The sequence below is a fragment of the Rhinolophus ferrumequinum genome, chromosome 2 (genome assembly GCF_004115265.2).
Source record: "Rhinolophus ferrumequinum isolate MPI-CBG mRhiFer1 chromosome 2, mRhiFer1_v1.p, whole genome shotgun sequence".
In the NCBI taxonomy this organism is placed as follows: domain Eukaryota; kingdom Metazoa; phylum Chordata; class Mammalia; order Chiroptera; family Rhinolophidae; genus Rhinolophus; species Rhinolophus ferrumequinum.
The window spans coordinates 79,125,239-79,151,527 of NC_046285.1; the positions used below are offsets into that span (position 1 = coordinate 79,125,239).

The 26,289-nt window shown below is 40.5% G+C and overlaps 1 protein-coding gene across 1 annotated transcript in view; it reads right to left on the reverse strand.

The window, feature by feature from the left end:
• The window catches only part of PPM1L (protein phosphatase, Mg2+/Mn2+ dependent 1L), a 256,788-nt gene extending 237,175 nt beyond the window's left edge, over positions 1 to 19,613 (reverse strand). The window contains exon 1 of the mRNA XM_033127250.1: positions 19,178 to 19,613. Coding sequence (XP_032983141.1) covers positions 19,178 to 19,576 — 399 coding nt within the window. The 5' untranslated portion in view covers positions 19,577 to 19,613. The remainder of the gene's footprint in view (positions 1 to 19,177) is intronic.
• Positions 19,614 to 26,289: the final 6,676 nt, after the last annotated feature.

Consider the following 26,289-nt stretch of genomic DNA (forward strand, 5'->3'; position numbering starts at 1 on the left):
GGAGTAAGTGGAAATGGGAGTTGTTGTTGTAATAGATATAGAGTTTCAATTTTCCAAGATGAAAAAGTGGAGATCTGTTGCATAACCATGTGAATACAGTAGCCCCCCCTTACCCACAGAGGATACGTGGGTACCTGAACCTAGGGATAGTACTGAAACTTACATACGCTATGTTTTCTCCTCTACATACAGAACTATGATAACATTTCAGTTATAAATTAGGCACAGAAAGAGATTAACAACAATAACTAATAAAAAAATAAAACAATTACAATTACGGTAATAAAAGTTAGGTAATTGTTCTCTCCCTCTCCCTCTCAATATATATATCTTATTGTGCTGTGCTTTTCCCTTAAAGGAAGCACTTCACGGCTTCCTTTGGCATATCTGAATTGGCAGCATCACAACTCCTGCACTTTGGGGCCATCATTAAGTCAAATCAGGGTGACTTGACCACAAGCACTGCAATACCGTGAAAGTCCATCTGATAACCAAGAGGGCGAGTAAGGGACTAACCGGCGGGGAGCACATACAGCGTGGATCTGCTGGACAACGGGATGAGTCACGTCCTGGAGGGATGGACCTGGACACGCAAGATTTCATCACACTACTCAGAAGGGCGCACAATTTAAAACTTATGCATCGTTTATTTCCGGAATTTAATATTTTCAGACAATGGTTTACCGTGGTAACTGAAAATGTAAATAACTGAAATCTCGGCTAAAAGGGGACTATTGTGTACCTAACACTACTGAACTGTATATTAAAAAATGGTTACGACGGTAAATGTTGTTATATGATTTTTACTACAATTAAGAATTTTTTTAAAGAAAAAATATTTTGGAAAGTATGTAGACTAAATCCTCATTCTAAAAGAAATAGAAAAGACCTTCATAGTGCTAATTTTCTCTGATTCCATGATGAGGTTAATTTGACAAACATTGATGGGGTACCCATTCTTTATTAGGCACCAAGGTAGTACAGTATCTCTGAAAGTAAACATACAATAACTAAACAATAAAAACAGGCATAAGGCTAACCTAAACATTCATTGCCATAACTTCTACCCAATTTCAGAAAGGTAAAAATGTTTTTCAACACAGATTCAACATTGCCAAAGGAAAATTTAATCTAATGCTTGAAGAAATACGTTTTCATCCTGAGACCTCACACCTTTCTCTGGAATGGTGATTAGTGAAAATTACATGGGTGTAAAGGGAAAAAAAAACCCACAAAGCAACTTCTGTTTCCCACAGTTGGTGGAGCTGAGAAAGGGGTAGCCAATGGTGACACCTGTTAAGAATTGAGTTACTTCGTCTTCAATATGATTCATGAAGCTTCCCAAAGTAGAAAATGTCTATTTTGTACCTAAGAATTCTAGAAACTCATGTTGGACATTTTCTAAAATGCCATTCCTTTAACTCAAATAATTAGGGTAGAGGAAACAAATATATTTTGATGACATTAGATAAAATAAGATAAAGTTGATAATTTATATTCCTTTCAAAGTATTCCCACGTATCAATAAGCTGTTTTCTGTACTGTTGCACAACTTATCTGATGTCTCTATTCTTTGACTGAGTACAAATCAAGAATGTTTGAATTCCAAATCTCATGTCTACAAATAACTGTCTCTACCCCCAGGCAGCTGAAATTGTTCATCTACAGTTCCCCACTCTTTGATACTCACTAAATACTATGTATAATTTTATTTTGCATGATGATTTTGGGAGGGAAGTTATAGATTGATTTTTTTTGTCAGTTGAGCTCTGGGACATGTTCTTTTGCACTTAATATCTGAAAATTGAGGCATGTTTAATGTCCTATAATCCATAACATCCCTAATGAAATAACTGAACCACCTTTTGAGGGGCAGACTGAGTTAAATCTGAGAATGCTGACTCGCTTCCTCTGAAAAGCCAGCCTCGATTCTCAGGATTCCTGCCTTACAACCAGAAATAGTTACCTGTCAAACTGATGAAAACCACTTGCGTAAGCTAACTTTCCAAATTTACATACTTAATTTACATTTTCCTTGGTTATTATTTCCTTGGTTATTATGGATGGACTACATGTTGCACAAGCCCTGAGAATTGAGGAGAAAAACAAAGAGAATAAATAAATACAAGTAAATGGTATAAATAAATTACTTTATCTCCTCAATTTGATTCCATTTCCATGTACATGAAACATTTATTACAGATAATCTAAAGTGTTAGAAACAGAGTGCTAACAGTACTTCAGAAACGACCCCCATAAGAATGCCTTGCCAAACCAAGCCTGCAAAAGACAGTGGTAAGGAGTGGTAAGGAGGAAAAGTGGGCTTTGGAATCAGGCAGGCCAGCACTGCCACTTAGCAGTTGAGTAACCCTGGGCACACAGCAGTCTGAGCTTCAGCTTCCCCAACTGTAAAATGGGGGTAAACAACAGCTGCCTCAAAAGACCGTGCGGACTCAGTGAGAGAGAATCAATGAAAGCACTCGACATGTTGCAGGAGCTCAGCAGTCAGAACGAGCGCAGCCCTTTGGTTTCCCACAGATATAAGTGATAACAAATGCAGTCATACAACTTGGTGTTTCCTTTTTATTTGTTAAGCATCACTGTTTCTAGAATTATTGCAAGGCATTGTTATTTTCAGAACACAAGCTTCTGGAACAGTGCACACGCGGTAGGGCTTTAACAAAGGCATGCAACTCAAGGAAGCTGAACTCCGGTTGAGACGGAAAGTACCTTAAACATGAACGCTAACACCAATGGTTCAATTGCCTGCCACAGACCGTAAGTTCAAACAAGGGAATAATCCAAAGCTGGCACGACCAAGCAAGAATTCACGGAAGAGCTGGAAATAAGGACAAGATATAGCTATGGGGAAGAGGAATGAGAAATCTCTCAGAGAATGGAATAGAGTTAACAAAATGGCAGCAGTAGGCATTTGTATCCATCTGGTATTCAAGGAATGACAAAGACCAATTTTGTTGTGATATAGAGTTTTGGGTAGGGGTATGACAGAAGATAAAGTTGAATACAGTAAAGTAGTCAGGGATGCTACCAGGAGAACCCAAAAAAAGCAAATTTCAGAGAAATACATCATGGTTGGTAGAAATCATAAACCTTTTAAAAAGAAACAATGTACAACCCAGCGAGTTTAGAGGACTCTATCAGAGACATCAGTGAGTGGATTAGAATGGAGAGGGACCAGAAACAAGTGACTAATTCGGAAGCCACTGTCGCAATCTTAGTAGGAGGTAATGACAGCCTGAATTAGCATGATGGCGGTATGACTATAATGATGGAGAGAGAGAGGAGAGGCATTATACAAAGTCTCACAGACTTCAGTGAAGAGGGAAGAAACAAAGGTGACACGGCAGTTTCGAGAATGGGAGACTGAGACAACAACAGCGCCATGAGAGGAAGAGACACGTCTGGAGAAGAAATTAATCGAGGGGCACAGGAGGCAAATTGGGTTTCAGACAGGTTGTTAAGGAAGTGACACCCAGAAGGAAAAGATGAAGTCAACACATAACAATGTGGGCTGTACGTGGGAAGGAGAGCACTCTGCTTAGAAAGGATGGCTGAATCCACGGAAGCTGCAAAAATTCTGTGCAAAGAAACAAAATGGGACCAGCACACTGAATACAGCCCTCCTCAAAACATAGGTTCATGGAAGAAGCGAAACCCAGAAAGAACTCAAAAAAGGAAAAAAATATATATAGATGGTGTCACAACGACCAAGGAGAGGAGGCTCAAGAAGACAGAGGTGGTCAGGAAAGCCAGAGCCTACTGAAAAATCTAAGAGGATGAGGGCTGAAAACAAGTCATCACACATGGCAAGTATGTGACCCCCAGAAACCTTCAAAAAACCAGGTCTGAAAAAGTGTCAGACGGGAAGAGGAAATGAGTAAGTAGGAAGAAAGCAGAAGTAGCGTCTACAGTCTGTGCTTTCACAGGCACAGACTGCGTCTAAGTACAAGTCTCTTTCAGATTTTTAATCTGATACAAGGACATGTGGTTTTTAGAAAAATCAAAGAATCTGATCATACAAACTGTCTTTAGTGGTCACAGGCCCTAATCTTTCTCTTCTGCTCTCCTTGGTGCATCTGATTTCTTGGCTAACTTGTGCGACCTGTCAACACCTCTTACTTTTAGGCTATGCTTCTCAGCCTCTCTCAGTAAGACAAGATGATGTCTAATCACTCCTGTCCCTTTCACCTCTCTTTGCTTTTTTTTTCCACTCACACCATAGAGGCAAGGACAAAGGTCAGATTTTACAAGAAAACCAAGATTTAATAACCATTCCTCTTGCATGTTTTCAAAGTAGGCCATCTTCCAAAAAAGATACTCAACACCATTAGTCATTAGGAAAATACAAACTAAAACCACATTGAGAAACCATTCCACAACTACTAGAATGGCCAAAAGGCTGGCAAGGATATGGAGCAACTAGAACTCTCAGACACCGCTGACAGAAACGCAAAATAGGACAACCACTTTGGAAACTAGTTCACTTTTTTTTTAAAGCTAACATACACTTACCATATCCAGCCAATCTACTCCTAGGTGTTTACTAAAGAGAAATAAAACCCCATGACCATACAAAGCTTTGTACGTGAATGTTCACAGGCAAAAACTGGAAGCAACTCAAATGTCCAACAACACGTAAATGGATGTTCCAATTCGGGTATATACACAATAGAATACTAAGCGATAAAAATGAACGAACTATTGGTAGCTGCAGCAACACAGATGAATTTCAAAATGATAACGCTAATTGGGGGTGGGGGGGAGCCAGAAAAATAGGGAGTACGTACTGTCAATTTCCATTTATAACATTTAAATGGAAATTGACAGTACGTACTCCCTAAAGTGAAAATTAAATCTATCGTGACAGAAAGCGGATGAACGATTTCCTAGGAACGGAAGGGGCATTGAAGAAGGACAGAAGAGAAGTACTACAAAGGGGCATGAAGGAACTTGACGGTGATGAATGTGTTTATTATCTTGACGATAGTGATGGTTTCACAAATATATACAAAACTGATCAAACTGTATCCATTAAATGTGTGTCGCTTATTGTATGCCTATCATACCGCAGTAAAGCTGTTTTTAAAAAGAACAGTTGGGTCAATTGGCAAAATTTGAATAGGGACTGAGTATCAAAAAAATACTGTTCTATCACTGTTAAATGTTTGAAGGTGAAGAAAGTGTCTGTCCTAATCTCTAGAACATGAAGTCACCATACAGGCTGCGGAGGAAGGCGTTGCTCCGGCAAAGTGGGAACACCAGGTGGCCAGCCCCACTATCGTTCTATTTTTGAGGGGAAAAAATTGTCTGTCCTTGTCATGAAACACTTCCCTCTTGGGCAGTGTTTCCAAAGTGCGTGCTTGCCGGGACTCTTTCACGTCTAAAACTGTTTGCAGTCCCTCATCGTTGGGGGATAAACAATTTCCATCTCTGTGTGGCTCCGTCACCAAAGCGGGGCTGGGGCTGTGACAGGAAGGTGTACAGAGGTACAGAGCTGCTCTGGCCACGGTCCTAGCACCTACCGGTGTGATTCCTTCATTAGCAGCCACTTGGATCTCATAGATATTAAAAATATAAACTTCCTTTCCAAGAATTCTTTGCTGCTCAAAGAGTCTCATTCTTCAACTAAGCTAGGACCAGACACTTACCATAACAGTTTAGGCCGGAAGATACCATATCAGATGCCCAGGAGGGTGCCAGGAAAGTAGAAAAGGTCAGAATTCCTCATTGGTCTCTCTTCTGAAATCACTGAATAATTAAATCGGCCAGGTTCTCAAGCCATAGTCAAGAAAGAAACAGCAAGTGCAAACCTTTTCTATGTGTTTAGGAGTATAAATTACCAGGCTGAGAGCCCATCTCTATATTCCCATCTGGTGTCAAAGATATGGCTGGCACTTAGATTAAAAATAAAGTATTCAATATGGCACTCTAAGTATTTTTCTAAAAATGACTTTTAAAATAATCTGAATATATTACTCTTATTCCTAACTTCCAAAAGTCACATTTTTTTTGTGCTTTGTATCTTTAAATTTTTAAGAAATTAAATTTTCTCAAAGTGATCACACAGAGAAATGTATAATATGCTCTCTTTAAAAGTTCCTCTCATCACCTGAAAATAAAAATATTCTTCAGTTTCTTATTCTATTGTCTTATAGAAGGTACAGTGAAATGGTACCATTCACAAACGTACACAAAGTAGAGATATATTTATATATCATTTAAAACACTATAAAGCTATATTTTACATGCGTATACTTTACTCTGTACTATAAATTACTTTGGCTATTATACATTTATAACTACATACTCTACAGAACAAGAGGTGCAAAAGCACATACACTGCTCTTTATAGGCAATTTGAGAGAAATTTTGGCCATATGTGATTTTGTCTTTGTATACACCAACTTAGCCCCTAACCCCACTCCATCTGAGACTCTTCCATACGCAGCTGCAGTTCCCTTCTAAGACAGGTAGTAGAAATTAGAGCAAGGAGTTTCTACAAAGGAACTCCCAGAGCAGGCAAGGAGCACCTTCTCCAAATCCGAGAGACGTGCCAGGACAAGATGGCTCCGCCCTCCCGGCGCTCTGGAACCTGGGCAGGAATCCCGACGTGCAGCTCATGGGTCTTCCACGACCTGCAGAATCAGTATCCTGGATAGTCAGATATTGTGCGCCTATAGTTAACACGTCCTAGGACATTCCCATGAGCTGGATCTAGGGATGACAATTCTTCCTCAAAGAAGGAAACACAGTGTTTGTTCTTCTCTTCATGTAATCAACGCCCTTTGGTTTTCAGCATCACGTCTACACTAAGTTATATTCCATTCTTGTGACCGTTCTCTTTCTATATTACTATGCCTTGAACATCCTTTCCTGTTTGGCTCTTACCTTACTACCGGTTTTCATCTTTCATTATATTAGTAAAGAAACTTTTGTTATCCTTTTATTATCCATAAACTGAAGCCATTTCACATTCCCCTCATCTCAAACTTTTAAAATAATCTCAAATACAGGAACATGGTAACACCCACTATCACAATAATTACCGAACATTTTTCTATTCTAGGTAATGCAATGAGGCAAGAAAGAAAAACAAAGAGCAAAACTATTTAGAAAGTAGGAAATACAATTACATGATTTGTAGATAATATGATTGCAAATCTTTTTTTAAAAGTAGAGAAAGAATGAATCACTAGAAAAGCTACTACTGAAACTAAATGGGAAGTTCAGTCATAAGCACTTCTATAGACTGGCAATAATCAGTCAGGAAAACATAATGAAAAGGTGCCCTGATAATCAATGTACAGCACAGCAGTGGGATGAGTACTTCATCCTCACGCACAGAATTTACTGCAGTGCATTCACCTGGTCTACAGGAAAATCTGAAGACTTTAGCCCCTCCCCTCTCCCGGAAGCCTACCTAGACCACTGCCAGGTTGGCCCCCTCCAAAATGTGTACAAAAATTCTGAACCTCTTAGGAATCTCTTCTCTTCGGCCTAAGGTAGAGTCGAATATATTAAAACAAAATAATAAAACTTATGACATCTACTAATTAAGGAACAAAAATCCCACTGGATTTAATCAATGAATTCATTGTTTAAAGCAAATAGTAAACTGGAAATGGATAGCCAACAAACGAACTTTGTGATACGTTCACATTCATCAGTAGCATTAACTGTACTGAACACCGTCATATATTAGAGAAAAGAAAATCACCCTGTCGTTTTCCAAACACTCAGGCCCCTCCATGTTGCTAGTTTACAAAGAACAAAGAGAAAACCTGAGTTAGAGAAGTATCTACTAATGGTTTCTTAAGACTTGTTGGCACCCTAAAATATCAAATTTAAATCTCAGCTCCCAAGCAGTCATCCCTAAGCCAACCCAAAAATAAGATGGTTCACCCTTTTTTCAAAGTCTTCTAAAGCTAACTTTTCCCCATGTCAGTGTTATACGCTTTTATAACAACACTGTCCAATATGGTTGCGAACGTGCAGACAAGAAACGTTCCGGGCCACTGTGTCCGAACCCCATTCCCACTTGTGTGGCTCATCCAACAACCACTCCCACTTCCCTTTCTTCCGAGCTAACAAAACTCCAGTTTTGTTCACCTTCCTAGGCTGTCATGAATTCCAGGGGAGGCTGAGCTCCACCCCACACCCAAGGCGAACGACGTGGGTGAGAGTATTTTCACAGCCAAGTCACTGATTTAGGCACGGACACAATTCTGGCCTGGAAGATGTGAGGGGTAGTTTCTAGGAAGGTTTTCCTCGGGCTTTAAGGACAGTTTCTCGTGTCTCTGGATGTAGTTCCATAAAGACTTGAGGTCATCAAGCTGCCAGACGCACTGGCCTTGGAAACACCCACTTCTAGGGCCTTTCTGTGAGATAATAAATGTCACTACTGTGGAAGCTGCTTCCACTTGAGTTTTCTGTACCTTGCAACCAAAAACTTCCAGTTAATGCACCATCTAAGTGTCCAGCTAGAATTTACTCCGCCGATTCTGGAAGAAGACATTTCCTTTATTGCCAAAAATAGCTCTTTACAAAGAGGAGCTATCATTCATCGTCTGATAACTATTCTCTCTTTGGTAGAAATTGCCTTGAATCTCCTTGTTTTGAGATGAGTGCACCGCCCATAAATTTGATGTACTAATGTAATATGAAGGGGGTAGGGAGGAGATTTTTGATTACTGTAAATCTTCCTGATTTACAACTGGCAACAACCTAAGCCTAGATAGAGTATGTCTGCTGAGGCCAGATTAAGAGAAATAAGCTTAAACCAAAGGGACCTAGTTCACATATAAAGATGAATTTCCTGAAAGAAATGATTATGGAGAAAAAATTCTCCAAGGACAATGTGGAATCTCCTTGATGAAAGTCTTTAAAAATAGATTATTCATGTAGCTGTGAACCATTAGGCACTATATTTGAATTATATGACAATTCAAGATCCCTGCCAGGCCTACGTAAAGAGAAAATTAATCTTCTTTCTAAACAGAAATTTAGAAAAACATCTAAGTGTTAAAAGAGAAGTAAAAACGTCTTAATCCCACACTCTGGGACAGTCATATTTGTCACAAACCAGTTGTTATAGCAAACTCATCCAATTATTCTAGGGTGGAAAAATGTAAACAGTATGATAAAAAATCCTACTATAGCTCAATTTCCATAAAATCCTGACTGTGTCAGTAAAAGACTTATTTGGCCAGAAAATGTCCAGTGACTAATTTAACTGTAAGTTAATTTATTTGATTAAAAAGAGAAATGAAAGCACTCACTAGATTTTTTTTTAAATGGTATATACTTATCAGAATAAAACAGTTTCTGCCCTACGGCAATTCTATAACTAAGAGAATGAATTTTAAGTGGTTTTAAATTAAAAACTTTACTGTCCAAGAGCAGTGCCGAATATAGACTATCTTATTAAAAATACAATTTGATATATTTAAGATTTATTACTACAGGGCATTAAATCCCAACTCACATTTATAATGTTCAAAACCTGGAATATTAACGTGGAAAAGCAAATGCAAATAAGTGTTCACTTCTCCAGGGACGTCGTAAGGTTTGCTGACATGGTGCGCAATGGATAACTGGTCTTTGGTGTCGCAACTATGACACATGGATTATCTGTCAGCTGCTCACACGGGAGCAGAACAAGGAGGGCAATAGCGATCGATGGCACGGTAAGGAATGTGTCTCAGAAATAAAGTCTAATGCTATGGAACTTTTCACTTTTGCACAATTAGAGAAAGGCGCCCTTTCAAGTGATTACAGACCCAGCTGGGGGAGCCGTTCTCCTGCACACACGTGAACGTGGTGTCTCTCTCTGGTATCGTACAACGCACATCCTGCACCGTTACATGCAGTGGCCTCAAACTAACCTCAGGAACCCTGTGCCCAGAGCAGACAGGAACTCCCTGGTCTTCTAGGAATGGAGGAAAGTAAGTCTCATTCTTACCAGACTCAACTACCAAAGCCCTCCCTCACTCTAGAAAACTTGGAGGCAGCTAAGGGCTCCATTACATTGGGACCTATTCTCACTAAACAAAGAAAGGGGGGAAATTCTCCAGAGAGATCAAGTAATCAAAATCTATAGATTTGTTTCTCAGACGTACAGTATTATGGCTTCACTTTTTAAGCACAGTTTTTCATAGCACAGGCTTCAACTTTATTGAAAGGATATCAATTTATCAGTATGCATGATTTTTCTCTACATGAATGTTTACTTAAAATGCTCCATATTTGTCAAGGAAGGGCCTAAAACTATATGAGAAAGCTATAAAAGGTAGTATAGTGCTACTAAGTATTTTTAAATGATGGCTTCCTTTGTTTATTTAAACTTTGCTTTTGAATATTTATATTAAAAACAGAGTATAACTAGCCATCACCAAAGCTTGGGCCTGACTTAAGAGAATAATGTATTAAGCAGCCTTCTGGAATGGAAACACAAGATTAGCGTCTACTCAACTAAACATACCAACTCCAGTATTATAAACAAACGAGAAAATAACGTGTTGCTATTTAAAAATATCAATCATTTTAGTATTAAAACAGTATTTGGTAATCCAAAAAAAAAGAAAAACAGTGCTTCGGTATAAAAAGAAATTACGCAAACACATATGCACCCCTACATACTTATCCTAAAGTCAAGCTCCTGGTACTTTAAAGTAAAATAAAACATAAATCATTATTGTTTATTATGAATGGTTATGTTAGTGCCACTATAACGTCTATGCAAGCCTTTCATGATCCAACAGGCAAAAAGGTTCGAGATTCCCTGTAGTGGGATAGAGATTCTGCCAGCAAAGAAGGGGTTTGAATGTGAGTCACCACCGGCTCTGCCTTCTGACCCCAATGCTTTTTTTTTAACTGCAGGACTTTCTTAGGTAATTAAAATATCTTCCTACCAAGGTTTCCAGCACAGAGTTTTCCAGAACACCACCACGTGTCACAGGGACACAACCCAAGTCCTACCGAGCAACAGGAGGAGACCAGGCTGTTCACCAGATAGCACCAGTTCACCAGTGCTATCCATACTTCAATGACCAAATTATGAGGTTTGTAGAGCTTCAAGCAGAAACGGACAGCACAGGCTTTGCAGATGGACAGCGCCAGGTCTGGATCCTGGTTTCAAATCCTAGTTTCACCACCTATGAGCCATGACAGACCTTGGATAAACTACTTAACCTCTTACTGCCTTAATTTCTACATACATAAAATGGAGATACTATAGGATCACCTCAAAAACTGTTGTGATAACTAAATTTTGATAATATACATGAAGTGTTTTGAACACTGCCTGGCGTATTATTCATATTCAATAAATGTCAGCCATTATTATTATTATTATCATTACCAATAATGGTGGTTTCTTTATTTCTTCTCTGATCGAGAAATCCTGCTTCTGGAAATCCACCCTAGAGAAATAATCCAAATTACAATAGAAGCACAAAAATACTCATTACAATGTTATTTACAACGGTGAAAAGTTAGAGGAACATAAATGTATACCGAAGAAAGCAATCGCGTAACTTATCAAATACCCATTCAGAAAATTTTACTCCACCACTAAAAACACATTAGAAATACAATAAAGAATTATGGAACAAAGTGACTATGTGTTTATAGGATTATACAAAGTGAAAAAGCCAAGATTTAAAACCATATGCACTTCATTATAATGATATAAAATTATACTTAAAATGCATGTAAAAAGAGATGAGCAAGTAATACACCAAAATCGTAATAGAAGATGTGACAGGATAATGAGATTTGGAGTGGTTTTTTTTCTTTTCTATGTTATCTATCAAGTAGTCATATTACTTTTATAATTTTAAAATTAATTTATTTTTAAATATTTTAATTTGCTGCATATTTAACATTCATTAAATAGAATTATTAAAATGGTAATAAAAGTTAAACCAGAAAAATATATTACTGAAGTGGTTAAAGATCAAAATAGAAATTAGGAATAAAACAAATCCTTCAAATATTAAAACTCAAACTGAGTCTCTAATGAATTATGGGCCTCTATTTAAACTGGACAGAGCCCAGGGACCACTTAGATCTGAAACTGAATGATATATATATATATATATATATTATTTTAAAATCAATGTCAGGAAAATCATTTATGAGAAATGAAGACATTGTGCTGTTTTTCAGCCTTGGAAACTCTATACCTTGTAACAATCCCTAAATTACTCCTGGTAACAAAGTAAAATAGTAACAAATGCCTTTCCACTTGGATAAATCAAATATTATATACAATGTATATTTGTATTATTTTAAAATGTGTCCATTTAGATAAAGTATGACAGAAAAAAGACTATACAAATTGGGGAACCAAAGGGTCAACAAACATCTTATGAATCCCAGGAAACATCTAAATATGAGGGAGAAAGGAAACACATGTATAGCCAAACTCACTCTTGTCCAAATTTGCTTTTCCATTCACCTGCTCTGGTTCAGGTTGATGCTGCCTCCCTGGGAAACCTGGCTGCGGTCTTACCACTTCAGAGGGTCTCCGATTCATCCTTTCCCTCTCTTTCAGCCATGGCCCATACCCTCGGGTTTCATCTTCACTGCTTTGGCCCAGGCTTCCCAATTGACCTCTCCCCCTTTCTATCTTGTTCATTTACATCAATCCTCCGTATAGATTAGAGGAACAGGATTACTGACGCATGGATCTTATGCTCAAAAATCCAGTTATCCTCCACTGCCCAGGGCACACAGCCCAAGCTCCCCGGGGTGGCTTCCAACGTCAGTGCTCACAACGCTCCAGAAGCATCTCTCGCTCCCCACCTGGGTATTTGGTAAACTCCAGACCAAGGCTCCTCACCTGTGGCTCCCAGCACGATTGTGTATCTTGTCATTATAAGTATGGCACAATTTGTGACCAGCAATGGCTCAGATATCAAAATGTGTGAATGATTTACTTTTTAAACTAAGCTAGAAAGGATTCGGGTTTATTCCTTCTCATAACATCTTCTTATAACATCTTCTCATTTACCGGCATTAGAAGTGGGGATGGGATTTCTGTTAGAACATTATGAAGTGCCCAGAACGCTGGGTTCCCTATGGAGATGTGTCACACTGTCATGTGAGGGACAGTGGGAAGCCATCCCCAACCAGACTTCCTCCATGGAGTGGCATCACCACAGGTATCTTCCACCTGCAAAGGGAGCAGGTAACCTGTCTCGCTTCAAGTTATGGCCAACAAGAACATTTTAAAAGCCCCATTTTTGCTCATAAAAAGCAAGGGGAGGGAGACCGTGGGATTCTAGAGGCAACCAGAGACTAGGAGAGGAAGCTTTTTAGAATCACTCTCCTCCATGAAGACGGACACAACTTCTAGTAAGTCGGAGGCCCAGAATTTCACTGTATGCATTCTCCACAGCAGCAAAATAAAGTTCCTTTTTAAAATAAATATACTTAACTTTTTTAAAAAAAAAAGTCAATCTAAAAAGCAATATTAAGTATATAAAAACACAAAGGGTACTCACATACAGAAAAAAAAATGAGTGGGTTTCTAGAATGATAACAGTTGGGGAAAGGCACCTCTAAACAAAGGGGGCTGCCAGCCTTTCTTCCAACTGTATCTGCATTTTACCTCCTCTGTGACATTTTCCACTTTTCTTCCACCTGTTATGGCATCTTTTCATCCTCCCTCCACCCAATCTCTGTCTACTGAAATGCTAGGATACAATCAAATGTCAGTTCCTCTTCAAAATTATCCAAGGTTCCCCAAGCTCCCTTAGTCAGACCATCAACCTCTTGTAGGTGGTCTAACAGTCTGGTAGCTCTGCTGTATTTTTAAAAAGCTCATCTCTCCAAGTAGATGGAATGGTCCCTGTGAGCAGAGAATGCACTGATTCATCTTTGGGTGTCAGAGAGAGCACAACACTGTTTTCCACCTGTGACAGACTATATAGAAAATGTTGGTTTAATTGAACTGAATTTCTGAAAAAATCTGTTAAGAAGATGCACCAAGGTCAAAAGCCAGAATCCTACATTCATCTACAAAAACGTTCCTAAACACAGGATGGGGGGACTTCTTAAGGGAAAAGTGTTCCCCCCTTTCTGTCAGAAATGTTAATGTGCCATTTTAAACCAAAATAATGTGAGTTTTCTCTTAAACCATAAGGTATTTGTCCACACTAAATCCACAGGCCTCTTGTACATCAGTAATATGGGAGCCCAACATTTACTAACAGCAGCTGTAATGTCTGAAAAGCAGATCATTCATGTGCCATTCATAATTTATTTGTTCAGAACTATATCTTATTTCAGAAAGGATCCAATGAAACTTACACAAATACATATACCACGGCAAGATAAAATGACATATGTAAGAGGAGAAAGAGAGAAAAGGGTCAAACACTACATATAGGATAGATAAGCTGTCCTAGAAGTGAAGTCCATGTACCAAATTAATGTGTTCTGTAAAATTCTGCACATTTGTTAGACGTAGGTCAGAGGTTTGATTTCTAACACTTCCAGCAGCCAACACAGGATGATTGAATCAGTTACATGATTCAGCATCCTTAAGATAAAAACAAAAAGCTAACTCTCTCTCCCTTGGTCCTCATAAAGAGAATATATAACCTAACAAACAAAGTCCTCAATGACATCCTTGCAGTTGATTTGCCAAGAGAACTTTGGAAGCCTATCCTTCATAACAATCCTCACAGACAAATGACAGCACATAACTCAATACATGCAAATGATGGAGAGCAAGGTGATTGGGCCCAGGAAGAGGTCCACATACGCAGCTCCCTGAGGATCTAAATTTATCTGAAACAGATTTTATTCTATCTAGACTAATCTAGAGGGTTCATACATCCACTTATCTTTGAAATTATAAACATAACTTGATTCGCCGGTCCCTTTTTCTGAGGGATATGTCTGTAGTTTCACAACATCCTCAAACAGAAGCATTACTCAAGAAAAGTAAAGAACCACTTACTGATGTAAAGAACTGACCATATAGATCCTTCAGGCAATTCATGCGGTTCCTCTTCTGAGCTTCTGAAAATTGCTGAGCCTCAAAACTGTAGCCCCCCAACAAGCATCTGAAGTGTAGCTTCTCTCTGATGTGAAGTGTGGAACTCTAAGCTCAACCACTGGTCAAGCTGTGTCAATCGTGTGATACAATAATGTATGACCTTCAATACAGTAATGTCCAAAAGCATATGGAACTCATACCAATCTGGTCTCCAGATAGGTTTCAGCCATGAACACTGGCAAACTTGTTTCAAAGGATTGGTGGTATTTCTTCTAGATAATATAAAAAATGAAAGAAAAAAAAACATTTTTGCCTATGGATAAAAATTACACATAAGCGCCCCCCCAAAAAAAAAAACATTTTTCTACATAAACATTATGTTTCAATTTTTAAAATAATCTTTCCGCATCAGAGGATACAATCTGAATTTTTTTTTAACCTTTTTGGTTTTTTTAATCTTTTGTTATACAGCAAAACAATCACTGTCATAGCTTGAGAGAGAGAGAGAGAGGTCTACCCATAGTATTGGGGTTAGAATATCTCAGGGCCCGAGGGCATCAGCGCGGAAGCTGGCCTGCGGGACCACCGAGGCAAGGCTCTTTAAGATCCCGTCCATGTCACAGCCATCCAGAGTCTGGTCCTTGGCACAAGTCCAAAGACAACTTTGTCAAAAATATACAGTTGAATAGACTCAAGAGAATTAACTCATGCTAACCTAACTCGTAAGAGGCTGAAGTACAAATTAGAAACCAATTTATTACTTAATCACAGAGAATATTCCTTCTCACTAATCAAAAAATGTGTACCTGAAGCCAGGATGCTGCTTTCCTTACGCTAGGACCCCTGGAATCCTGATTTAATAATCAGTTCACCAGAAGTTAGAACAAAGAGAGGTAGAGAGTTTGGGGATACCTAACGAATTCCCCAGATCCAATATATACCTTTCTAGTGACCAAAGCGTCACATGTAGCATCTCTCTCAGGTATTGTTGCCCTAATACTGCAGACTTCTTGGCCTCTAAACTTTCTTCTTCCACATCCTTCTCTCTATTATGTGTTTCTCTAGATCAGGTATAAGACAGCTGATGAGGGTGCAGCTTACATGCACTATTATTCCTATTTTTCAGATTAAAAACTCCCACATAAAGTTGCTTAAGCAACTTGCCCAAGGTCACAGTTAGTATAAGGCAGAGAGAACAGAGATTCAAAGTCAGATCTCAAGCCAAAGCCTATGCTTTAACCTTGCAGTAAATGACAGCTTCCAGGGGTCTTTCTCAGGCCTCCCACCTCCCAGTCTGATTTAAATACCCCTCCTCAGTGTTTCCGTATCACCCTAGGCACACCATGACTGTAATTTTCGGCGTGCAGGTCTGTCTCTCGCACTACACTGAAACTTTTTGAGTATGGGAATCATGTCTCATTCTCCTTTGTATTCCTAGTGTGTTATCTATCTAGGTAAATACGCAAGCTAATTTATCCAGTGATTTAATAGAAAGATCACCAAACTGAAGGCCTTGAACTAGCCATGTAGTCTTAAGAAGGCCACAACTTCTCCAGCTATCAGTAAATATCTCATGTGATAAAATGGATACACAAGGTGGCTTAGATCCCTTCTGAATCTAAAAAGCACTACCACTGTAGATGGGCCCTGGTTTTTTTAATAAACTACCTTCAGAGTTTGAATTATTAGAAATAAAAGTCAACTCCTTATTTATCTTCTGTAGCATTCTACAAACAGCATATATATAAATAATAGAGAATCTTTTTAAAAAGCTTCCTCTTTTCTAAAAAAAAAAGAACTATCATCTCTACCAGAAGCAAACACTGGCACCCTCCTCTGGTGAATGTTAAAGGAATTAAACAACATAAAAGACAAGAATTAGATAGTGGGATTTTCTTTGAATTAAAGAAAAACAAGTGAAAAATTACCTAATATGTTATTATAGCATTCTCAATAGCAACTAAATAACTCCTTCTTATAATTCCTTATTTTGCCCTAAAACAAAGCCAAAATTATGAACTAACTACATACATTAAGAGGTAACAGACAGAAAAATGATTCTATTTTTAAGGGCACAGACAATACTATTTTGCTAACAACAGGCTTTTTAATGAAAGGCACAATGAAAAGCATTTCATAGTTTCGCTAACAATGATCATCTTCTCTATTGTTTAAAAATGTAATGAAAAGCCCTACACATGTGAAATGCTTCTAGTTCCATCAATAAAAGCATTTATCCTGTCTCTTTTCTGAATGGTATATTTACCAGAAGACAGTACTAGAAATTTTTCAACCTGAAATCTATTTGGGTCTGCAACTTTCAGTTTTTACAATATCAACTTCAAAGAAAATTTAAAATACCCATGTAGAATTAAAACGTGCCAATACAGCACACCCAGACAAGCATAAGCCAAAGTTTCACAACGTTAACATTACATCCAGATGTTTAAATTAGAAATGAAACTGTGCTTTCTAACACCAGGAGCAGATTATCACCTGCCAACAACTTTAATATAAAGATATATCAGCTTTATTAAATGACTTATAACAATCTAGGAACATAAGATGAAAATATAAACATTCTGACTCAAGCCAAGAAAACAAATCAGTCCTTACGTTGGCAACCTTGTAATTCAGGTATATTTTTACCCAAGCACACAGCATCGCTTCCGTTAATTAACTTCAGATCTTTCACCTACCCTGTGACCAAGGAGAAAGGAACCTGCACGACACAAGAGGCTACAAATTTACAACCAGTGAAAACTTCATTTTGAAAGACAGAGCATAGAAAGGGCTAGAGTGAATGGAAAATAGCAAAAACTGATTTCAGTGCTACCAAATAAATTTTCCAATTAAGTGTGTCATTCCTGGCAAAGTTGGTTCTACAAGGCAGGTGGATACAGTGTCTTGGGAAGAGTAGCAAAGTGGTAGGTGAAGTGACTTTGTATAAAAGACAGAATGCAGATAACCACTGGAAAGCTTTCTCAATATTCACCCAAAACAAATGCCAAAAAGCAAGCAAAGCATGAAAGAGAATGGCATCCCCACCCAGAGACCAGAAGGGCCAAGAAGAGAGCTGGGGGGAAAGTTGGGTGGGGGGAGCACCGGGCTGTGGGGGAAGGGGGGGGTTTTAAGTAAGAAAATTGCTGGGGGTGGGGGAAGACTATGCAGCAATGAAACTGCAAACTGCCAACATGAGAGAGATGAAGTTGCTGGCTTTGTGCTCTTTGGAGCTCGGCGCTGGAGCCACATTTGCCACTCACTTGGCCCAGGCGGATGCCCAAGAACCAGAGCCAATCCTCGCCCGGACCTCCAGGAAATCGGAGCACCGGTGCGCAACCGGAGTGCCGCAACCGGTCTTCTAATCTCACCTCTTGCTCCCACAAGAACCTCAAATAAAGTAGTTTAGAAGCCGGGAGACGTCTGCGCCCCACGCCGACCAGCGCACAGGGGCGAGATCTGGGCACCGCGGCTCTGCAGGCATCGCCCCCTCTGCAAAGGCCAGCGCCACCTCCGGTCCCGCGCCGCGATCCAGCTCAAAGCAGGCGGCCAGCGAGGCACTGCTGTCAACTGGAACGACCGCGCTTGCAAAGTTAGTGGAGTTGGGAAGACGCGCTGGGCGGCCCCTCGGGTTCCCCCTCGGGGCCAAGGGGACGGGAAGGAGTCACAGCTGCCTTCATCTTCACTGAGCCCTCACTGACTCGGCGCTACATTTTGTGTCTCTTTTCCTTAATGAGAATCAAAGGTAGTGTCTTCCGTCTTTGTGCCTAGCTCGGTCTCAAACCCTAAAACCGGCGCTGAGACGCCGGGCCAAAGTTCACTTTAGAAACTGTTCACTCTCCCGGCAAAACTAGCACAGTCATTTGCTGGGTTGTGGCCTTGGGAAACCTCATCAATTATGAGGCACGAAATAAGCCATGGATGACCCTGCCTCCCACAGCACAGACCCTCCGTCCCAAGAGGTCTGGATCCAGCACTGCTTAGGGCAACTTGGAACTCGTGGCTTTGTCCAGCCGGGCACAGGTCATCACCACGCCCCTCGCACCCAGTCCTACCCCGGCGCGCACACAAGGTCCTGTTGTTTACACACCACACACACACACACACACACACACACACACACACACAGCCCCAGAGAATTCCTACCTCGCCCCCGTGCCCGTCGAAGATCCCGAAGATGGACGGGTGAGTCTTGTTGGGTAGGTCCGTAAGAACTTGGAATCGGTCCTCCATGTGGTCTCTCCGGCCCTGGATGGAATACACCGCCACGTTGTGGCTCTTGAACTCCCACGTCTTGGAAAACTCGGCCTCCAGAACGTCGAGCCCCCCGAGCCGATCGTTCTGCATGATCTCAGCGACCTTGCCCTTCACCATCTTCACGGCGTCCCGGCTGGACTTGACGATGGTCTTCACCTCGTCCGTGTGGAAGAAGTAACTCCACAGCGCCAAGCTGATGCACAGCAGGAAGAGCGTCTCGGGTCTCAGCAAGAAGTAGCGCATGATGCGACCCAGCAGAGACAGCAAAGTCATTGTATCCTCTATCATTTATTATCGCTAGAGCCCGAACACCAGCAGCGACGCGCGCCCCGAAGGTTTGCCGGGTCCCGGAGCACTGCAGGGACGGCGCGCAGAGAGGAAGGCAGAGCAGCGGCCGAGCTGCGGGGAGGAGGCTCGCGGAGCCGGGCAGGAGGCGGCGGAGCAGTCTGCGAAGAGGCAGTTTCCCTTTTGTCTCCGGGCTTCGGCGACCTAGAGGCCCGCGCCCTGCGCACCCGCGCCGGTGCCCGCCGCCTCCGCTCCCTGCGCCCCTTTGTGAGGCGGCGGCGGCGGCGGCCGAGACGGCGGCGGTAGCAGCGGCAGCGGCAGCTGGTGCCTCGGCTGGGCGAGAGGAATCTAGTTAAAGTTGCCGGGCGGGTCTGCGGCGGTGAGGGGGGAGAATTCGAGGGCGCTGGCGCCCACGCGGCCTCTCCGCGGGTGTCCCCTCGCGGCTCCGAGGAGCGATCAGCAGGTGAGGAGGCGCCGGGCGCGAGAGCCCGGCGGGCAAGGGATGCAGGTCCCTCGGTCGCCGCTGCTGCAGGGGAGCGCACAGCCTGCCGAGTGTTCCGATTCCTTCAGACACCCAGGGGGAAGGGCCCAAGAGAATAAAGTTTTGCGGGAGCTTGAGCAGGGGTGGGGGTAAGCGGAGCCCAGCGACGCAGCACAGTCGGCGCTGAGCCGCAGGCAGCCGGCGGGGCTCTGCCTGCCTCTCCCTAGCACCTCCCGGCTCAGCTCGTCTCGGCTCGGCTCGCGCGCTCCCTCCGAGCCTCCAGACTCGCGCTCACCCCGCCCCGCCCCGCGCGCGCTCGCCCCGCCCCGCCCCGCCCCGCCCCTTGAGCCGAGACTCCAGGCCGCGAGGTGCTCAGGTCGAGCTGTCAAAGGCTGAGGCAGCTCGGCAGCCGCTGGCGCGCTTGCAGCCCCGGGTGGTGCAGGCGAAGCAAAGGGGAGGAAAAGGATGCGTCCGCTGCCTAGCTCCAGTGGATGGGCGTTCCTCCTCCTGTGCGGACTCCCAGGACAAAGTAATCTTGACTCTGATGGTCTGAACGTTGGTTTCCCGGGAGCTACTGCTGCCAGCTGGAAAACAGAGAGCGGCACGTGAGCGTCAGCTCCCCCCCACCCCCCGGCAGTTAGCACAATAGTGCGGTCCCCGCCTCGCCCGGCATAAGGCAAGCGAGAAGGGACGCACTTCTCCCGGCTCGCAAAGCGAGGCGGCGGGGATCGGACTTCTGGTGTAGTGTTCTGTGACGGAGGCCTACCCGGCTCTCCCGAGAGGCGAGGAGCGATCCTGGGGAGTTCTCGCGACGAGAAAAGACCCTCCGGAGAACGGCAGGATTTGAGGAATTGGAGCCACATGGAAATGCGTTCTGATGATGATAACCTCGGGAGGGGCGAGGATAGGCTGGCCTCTCTGCCAGCGGCCGGCGTCCTTGGAGCAGGGGACTTACCTAATCGCAACCGTTGGTTACATGTAGAGACACCTAGTGGAGTCCCGGGGGGCGAGGGCTCCGACTCCGCTCTTCAGGTTGGAAAGTCGGTTTGAAATCTCCGAACTAGCGGCCTGCTACTACTTCCTCATCATCGCAGAAGGTGAAGTGGGAGCGGGAGGCTTGCGATAAACAGATGTGAACGGCCGCAGAGAAGAGTATGGGCTTCCAGAAGCCATCAAGGATAACTTGTTGAAATATGGGCAGGTGTCAGTGACCTCGAAGATTTTGGAGAAAGAAGAGAACAACGTACAAATAAGCTTAGAATACGGAAACAAGTGAGCTTTAAAGGAAAATATTCACTCTCGCTACCCCTGTCCAGGAAGAAGAGTGCTGATCTGCACCTTCCAGTCCGCTAGACTAGAGAGTAGAGGCTGCCCAAGCACTCCTGCCTTGGTATGATCCCGACTATGTTTCTTAAAAATAATAATAATAATAAAGTAAAATACTGGAAGGAAATACACCAAAATTCTCGTAGTGGTTAACGACGTACGGTAGCAAATTATATGTGGTTTTCATTTTCTGCTTTGGACTTTTGTCTGTTTTCTACAACTTTTTCCAAGTTTTTACAAAAGGTATAGATTACCATCACAACCAGGAAAAAAATGAAAACTTGGACATTTAAATGGCATATACAATATGACTCAATTATATAAACATGCGTAGAAAAGACAGGAAGAAAATATAAAGAACTGTTAACAGTATCTTATTTTGACAACTGAGATAGGGTCTCCTGTTCTGCTTTGCACTTTTCCGTAATTTCCACCTGATAGAGAAACCATTTAGAAATAAATGAGGTCATTCTGTTCAAAAGTCATGAATCATATGAGATAATGAGTCCAAAAGCCTTTGGGAACTATACAGCAAAGGTAATAATGCATTAGTGTTATGAAGATGAGTTTACAGTATATATACTGTAAGTTAGCAAATTGGGTGCATTATCAGCCTCTCTGTGCATGAATCTGTTTCTCTATGACAAAAGCAACTGACAAAAAAACCTGATCAAGATTCCAGAACTACAAGTCAAACCAGGCCCTGGAATAGAAGTGTAATTCCAAACCTAAGTGCCCATCCAGCAACATTACTGTATTATAGCAGCAGATATCATGAGAGGCGTGACTTCCCTGTTTCCACCATACCTAAGAAAGAGAAAAACCACACTGGTCTCTCTGGAGGTTAAATAGCAAAAGGAGGGCTTGCCTTGATTAATAAATCTAGATAGCTTGAGGATTCTGTGGAGATAGGCTTTGACATTTACATCTAAGTAGTTCATTTCTGTGAAAATCAATAAAATGATTTTTCAAGCAGACCCTGTAGGCATTTTCTTATTTCTCTTAAGAAATTCACATAGTTTACGTAGTAATTTTAAAGACCTAAATAAGCTTTTTGATATAGTTTATTGTGAATTTTAATATAGTTGGGAAATAAAAAACACAAAATAAATGTTAGACAAACTAACATTTGCATATTAAGATTATAAAGGTTTTTCATGTATATCAATTTATTCCCATTCTTAAACAGTCCTATGAGGCAGAGTAGCTATTATCTCTGTTTATAAATATAAGGAAAAATGGGACACAAACATAGTAAATGAAGATCACAATTCAGCAAATAAGAAGTTGAGAACTCAAACTCGGTTCTTCTGACCACCACCAGTTCAGTATCCTAATATCCACTGATTGCTCAATGGTACTGAGATGATTAGTCTAATTTTTATACTTCTCTAGTAACCATTCAATAGCTCTCTGTTACAGAAATCTCAAAAAGAATACACAGGCTCTTATTCCACAATTCTGACTTTGGCCTTTGGGACAATCACTATGAGTATTTACCTCACCTGTTGAGAATATTTCTGAGCAGAAGACAAGTGCAAGTTAAGTCCTTCATCTCTACATAAAAGCCTAAAAGATTTGTTGCTAAAGTAAAATACTATCTGAATTTCACAGGGGAGAAAACAGTACCATAGAATGTATATTATACAAATATGTTACCATTACAAGCCACGTGGTAATGAACAGAGAGTTAATTGCAATCCTAGGTTTTTATGAGATACGGTAATCGTGATAAATAGTTACTAAGTAATTACCATATTCAACTATGCAATTAACTCATACCAGCCTTACAAGTACATAAAGAACAAAATATAGCTTTCAAAAATAATACATTCTCAGAAGTTGTAGCTTTTAGGTTTAAGAATCTGTAAAACAGAGTTTGATAACAAATCTATTTTCCAGTATAATGTTCTTATTCCATGACTTCCTCCTTTCTTTTTGGTTTCACCACTTACTACAAAGGTAAAGTGACTTATCAGCTGAGCCTCTGAATGATGAATGTAATAAAAAATCCCAGCCCGCCCCCCGCCCGCCCTGTAATGGCTGTGTGCGATGTCAGAGGGGTAGTAGGTGGGGGAGGGGGGTTGTCACTGTGTGAGGGCTATAAATGATAAATGTTTAACTATTACATTGTTTTGTACACCTGAAACTAACAAAAAAAATGTTTAAGAAAATCCCCTGGAATAAATTTTAAATGAGCCTTTTATACTTATAGAGAAAGCCTCTACACATTTTTACATTTCACAATTATCAGTTTGATTTGTATTCTTTAATTGTTCCTGCCATCTGCACATAAATGTGTACTGAGTATTAAGTATGACTTTTTTACTAATATTCTACAGATATTCACTTGTATGTATATAACCTTTTAAACTATCCAGACTAAAGAGTGCATGAAAGTATTGTTGGGAAGCACAGCAACCGTGAGTATTACACTTACGAACCCACCACCTGACCTAACTACTGGACTGGGACCCATCTTCGTACCCATCCCACCTCCCGGCCCGTTCTCCATAAGTAGCCACTGCCATGAATTTTGTGTTTTATCTTCTCGTCTTTAAAAAAAAATCACATCATATGTCTACGTAACTAAGTCATATTTTTTTTAGTTTTGAGTTTTATAAAAAGGATGTCTTAGTGTATATAGTCCTCTGGTACTTGTTTTTTCACTCAGTATTCTATTGAGTGAAATATTTCTAGATCCTTCCATGTTGCAAATAATTCAATCATTTTCACTGCTATACAATATTCCACTGTGTCACTATTCTATAATTTATGTGTTCATCTTCCTTCTATGGATGTTTGAGTTTCCAGTTTTTTGGTGTTATGATCAATAATTTCATTAATTATTTTTGTACTATCTCTTGGTGCATATACACAAAAGTTTCTCTATACTCTATATCTAGGAGTGAAATTACTGGATAAAAATGTTCAGCTTTACAATTAAGGGCCAAATGGTTTTTGAAAATACATTTTTCCCATTTATACTCCCACAAAGTGTGATCAAAACTCCTTAATATAAGGGACAATTATTATAAATTTTATCTTAAAAGTGACTTTCAATATTGATCTTTTTGGTAAATGGTTAATTTTGAGCATAACTATTAAACCACATTAAGTCTTCAGTGTTTCTCATAAAAACTTTCTAGATACAAAATTTAATAATAAATCTTCTGCTTTAAATGCCCTTTAAGTGAAAATGAATCTTTTAATAGTAAACTAAGAAAATTAATTCATCATTTTATATAAATACAATAGTATATCTGGACTTATAATTTTAATATCTCAGATGTTCTGTCAAATGGAGAAGTATCTGTGACAAATATCAATCATGGTATGGTGTAATATATGATTTTATTTCACTGGACTCCAAAAGCACAAGGTCCTTTTCTAACAACCCAAGTTTTGATATTAATTACACAGATATATCAAGGATACTTGTTTTCTAAATAAAATTTGTATACCATTGCACCAACTCTGTTTATATAAACCATACCTACCCTAAAAGTCTTCATCTAATTGCCCTAGGCTTCTCTCTGATAATCTTCAGACAAGCTTCCTACATTATAATGTTAATCTAAAACATTACCTAAATTTCTTTATCCTAATTAACATACATCAACATTCTAGCTAATTTGTAATACAAAGCGCCGTGAATAGTGAGTAATCATCTTGTACGGATCTGATGATGACAAGAAATAGCATGGGTGGAAGATAAAATTTTCTTTCTCTCCCTATAAGAGGTAGGGATATATTTTTTCTTTAGAGCAATTCAAAAAGAAAAAAAAATAACTGTCAGCATCAATAACACAACTAACTCTGGTAGTCTGGCAGAACAGTAAGAACAGGGTCCTTGAGAATTGTTGGAGTTAATGCATACTTGATGTTCATTTGTATTATACCAAGTTTTCTAATGGTAACATCCCATTCTATCTACATTCTTCTGGTGACTTCTCTGAGCAGCCTTTGTTTGGATTTACTTCAGTTTTCTTGTGTTCCCCAAATTGTTTCTGTTGAAAACATTTGTTTTATGCTGGGGGCTCTGATAGAAAGATTAAATTGTGTATTCTGAGTAATTTGAATATAAGATTATTCACAAAACCTTTCTGTTTTCATCTTGGTGGGATGCTTGATGGGCCTACCAGAAAATCTTTTAGTCACACAGCGTATAACTTGGGGGTTGCTTCCTATATATCATACGATATTTCAAGTAAAGATTGTTATCACAAAATAATCACATGATCTGAGATTATATAGAGATAAAGGCACAACACATGTCGCATTTGCGTGGCACTTGGAGTTCCTCTTTCCTCTTTCAATATTGCTTCCTACAACATGCATTCATTGTTACATGAGCCCAAGTTGCCTATAACTTCTTACACTGTGGCCATAACCCTTAGTTCACTATTGTATTGTTTGTAAAGTAGCTGTTCAATCCCTTGTCTCCAGCCATACCTGTGCTGGTGAGGGACTCATTAAAAGGCTTCCCACTTCTCTCCAGCTACTCAAACACACATCCCTCCCTCCCACACTGTTGCACTTCCACAAATATTTCTCAAATGATACCATAATTTTAAAGGGTTTCCATCATCACAGACCCCTATACCCATTGTAGAGCTGGAGAAGACTCTTCGGACCCTGTGGCCCTAGAAATCCCAGAGGTAAACCAGATGACTTAAATACTGACATTGAATATTATAATCTCTAAGATTACAACTGACAGATACCAACCAAAGTCAGGTACAACAAATATTTCTTTGAATTCAAATTACACAACTCTTCTAATACTTTTAACCAGTGATGTGCCAGTAAGTGTTTAACCACTTGTTGGGGGTGGGGGGGAGGGTTGTGACACAGATCGGCCAGATTTGTAGTGTTTGCCAATTTCTATCGTTTAAATACTCCCATC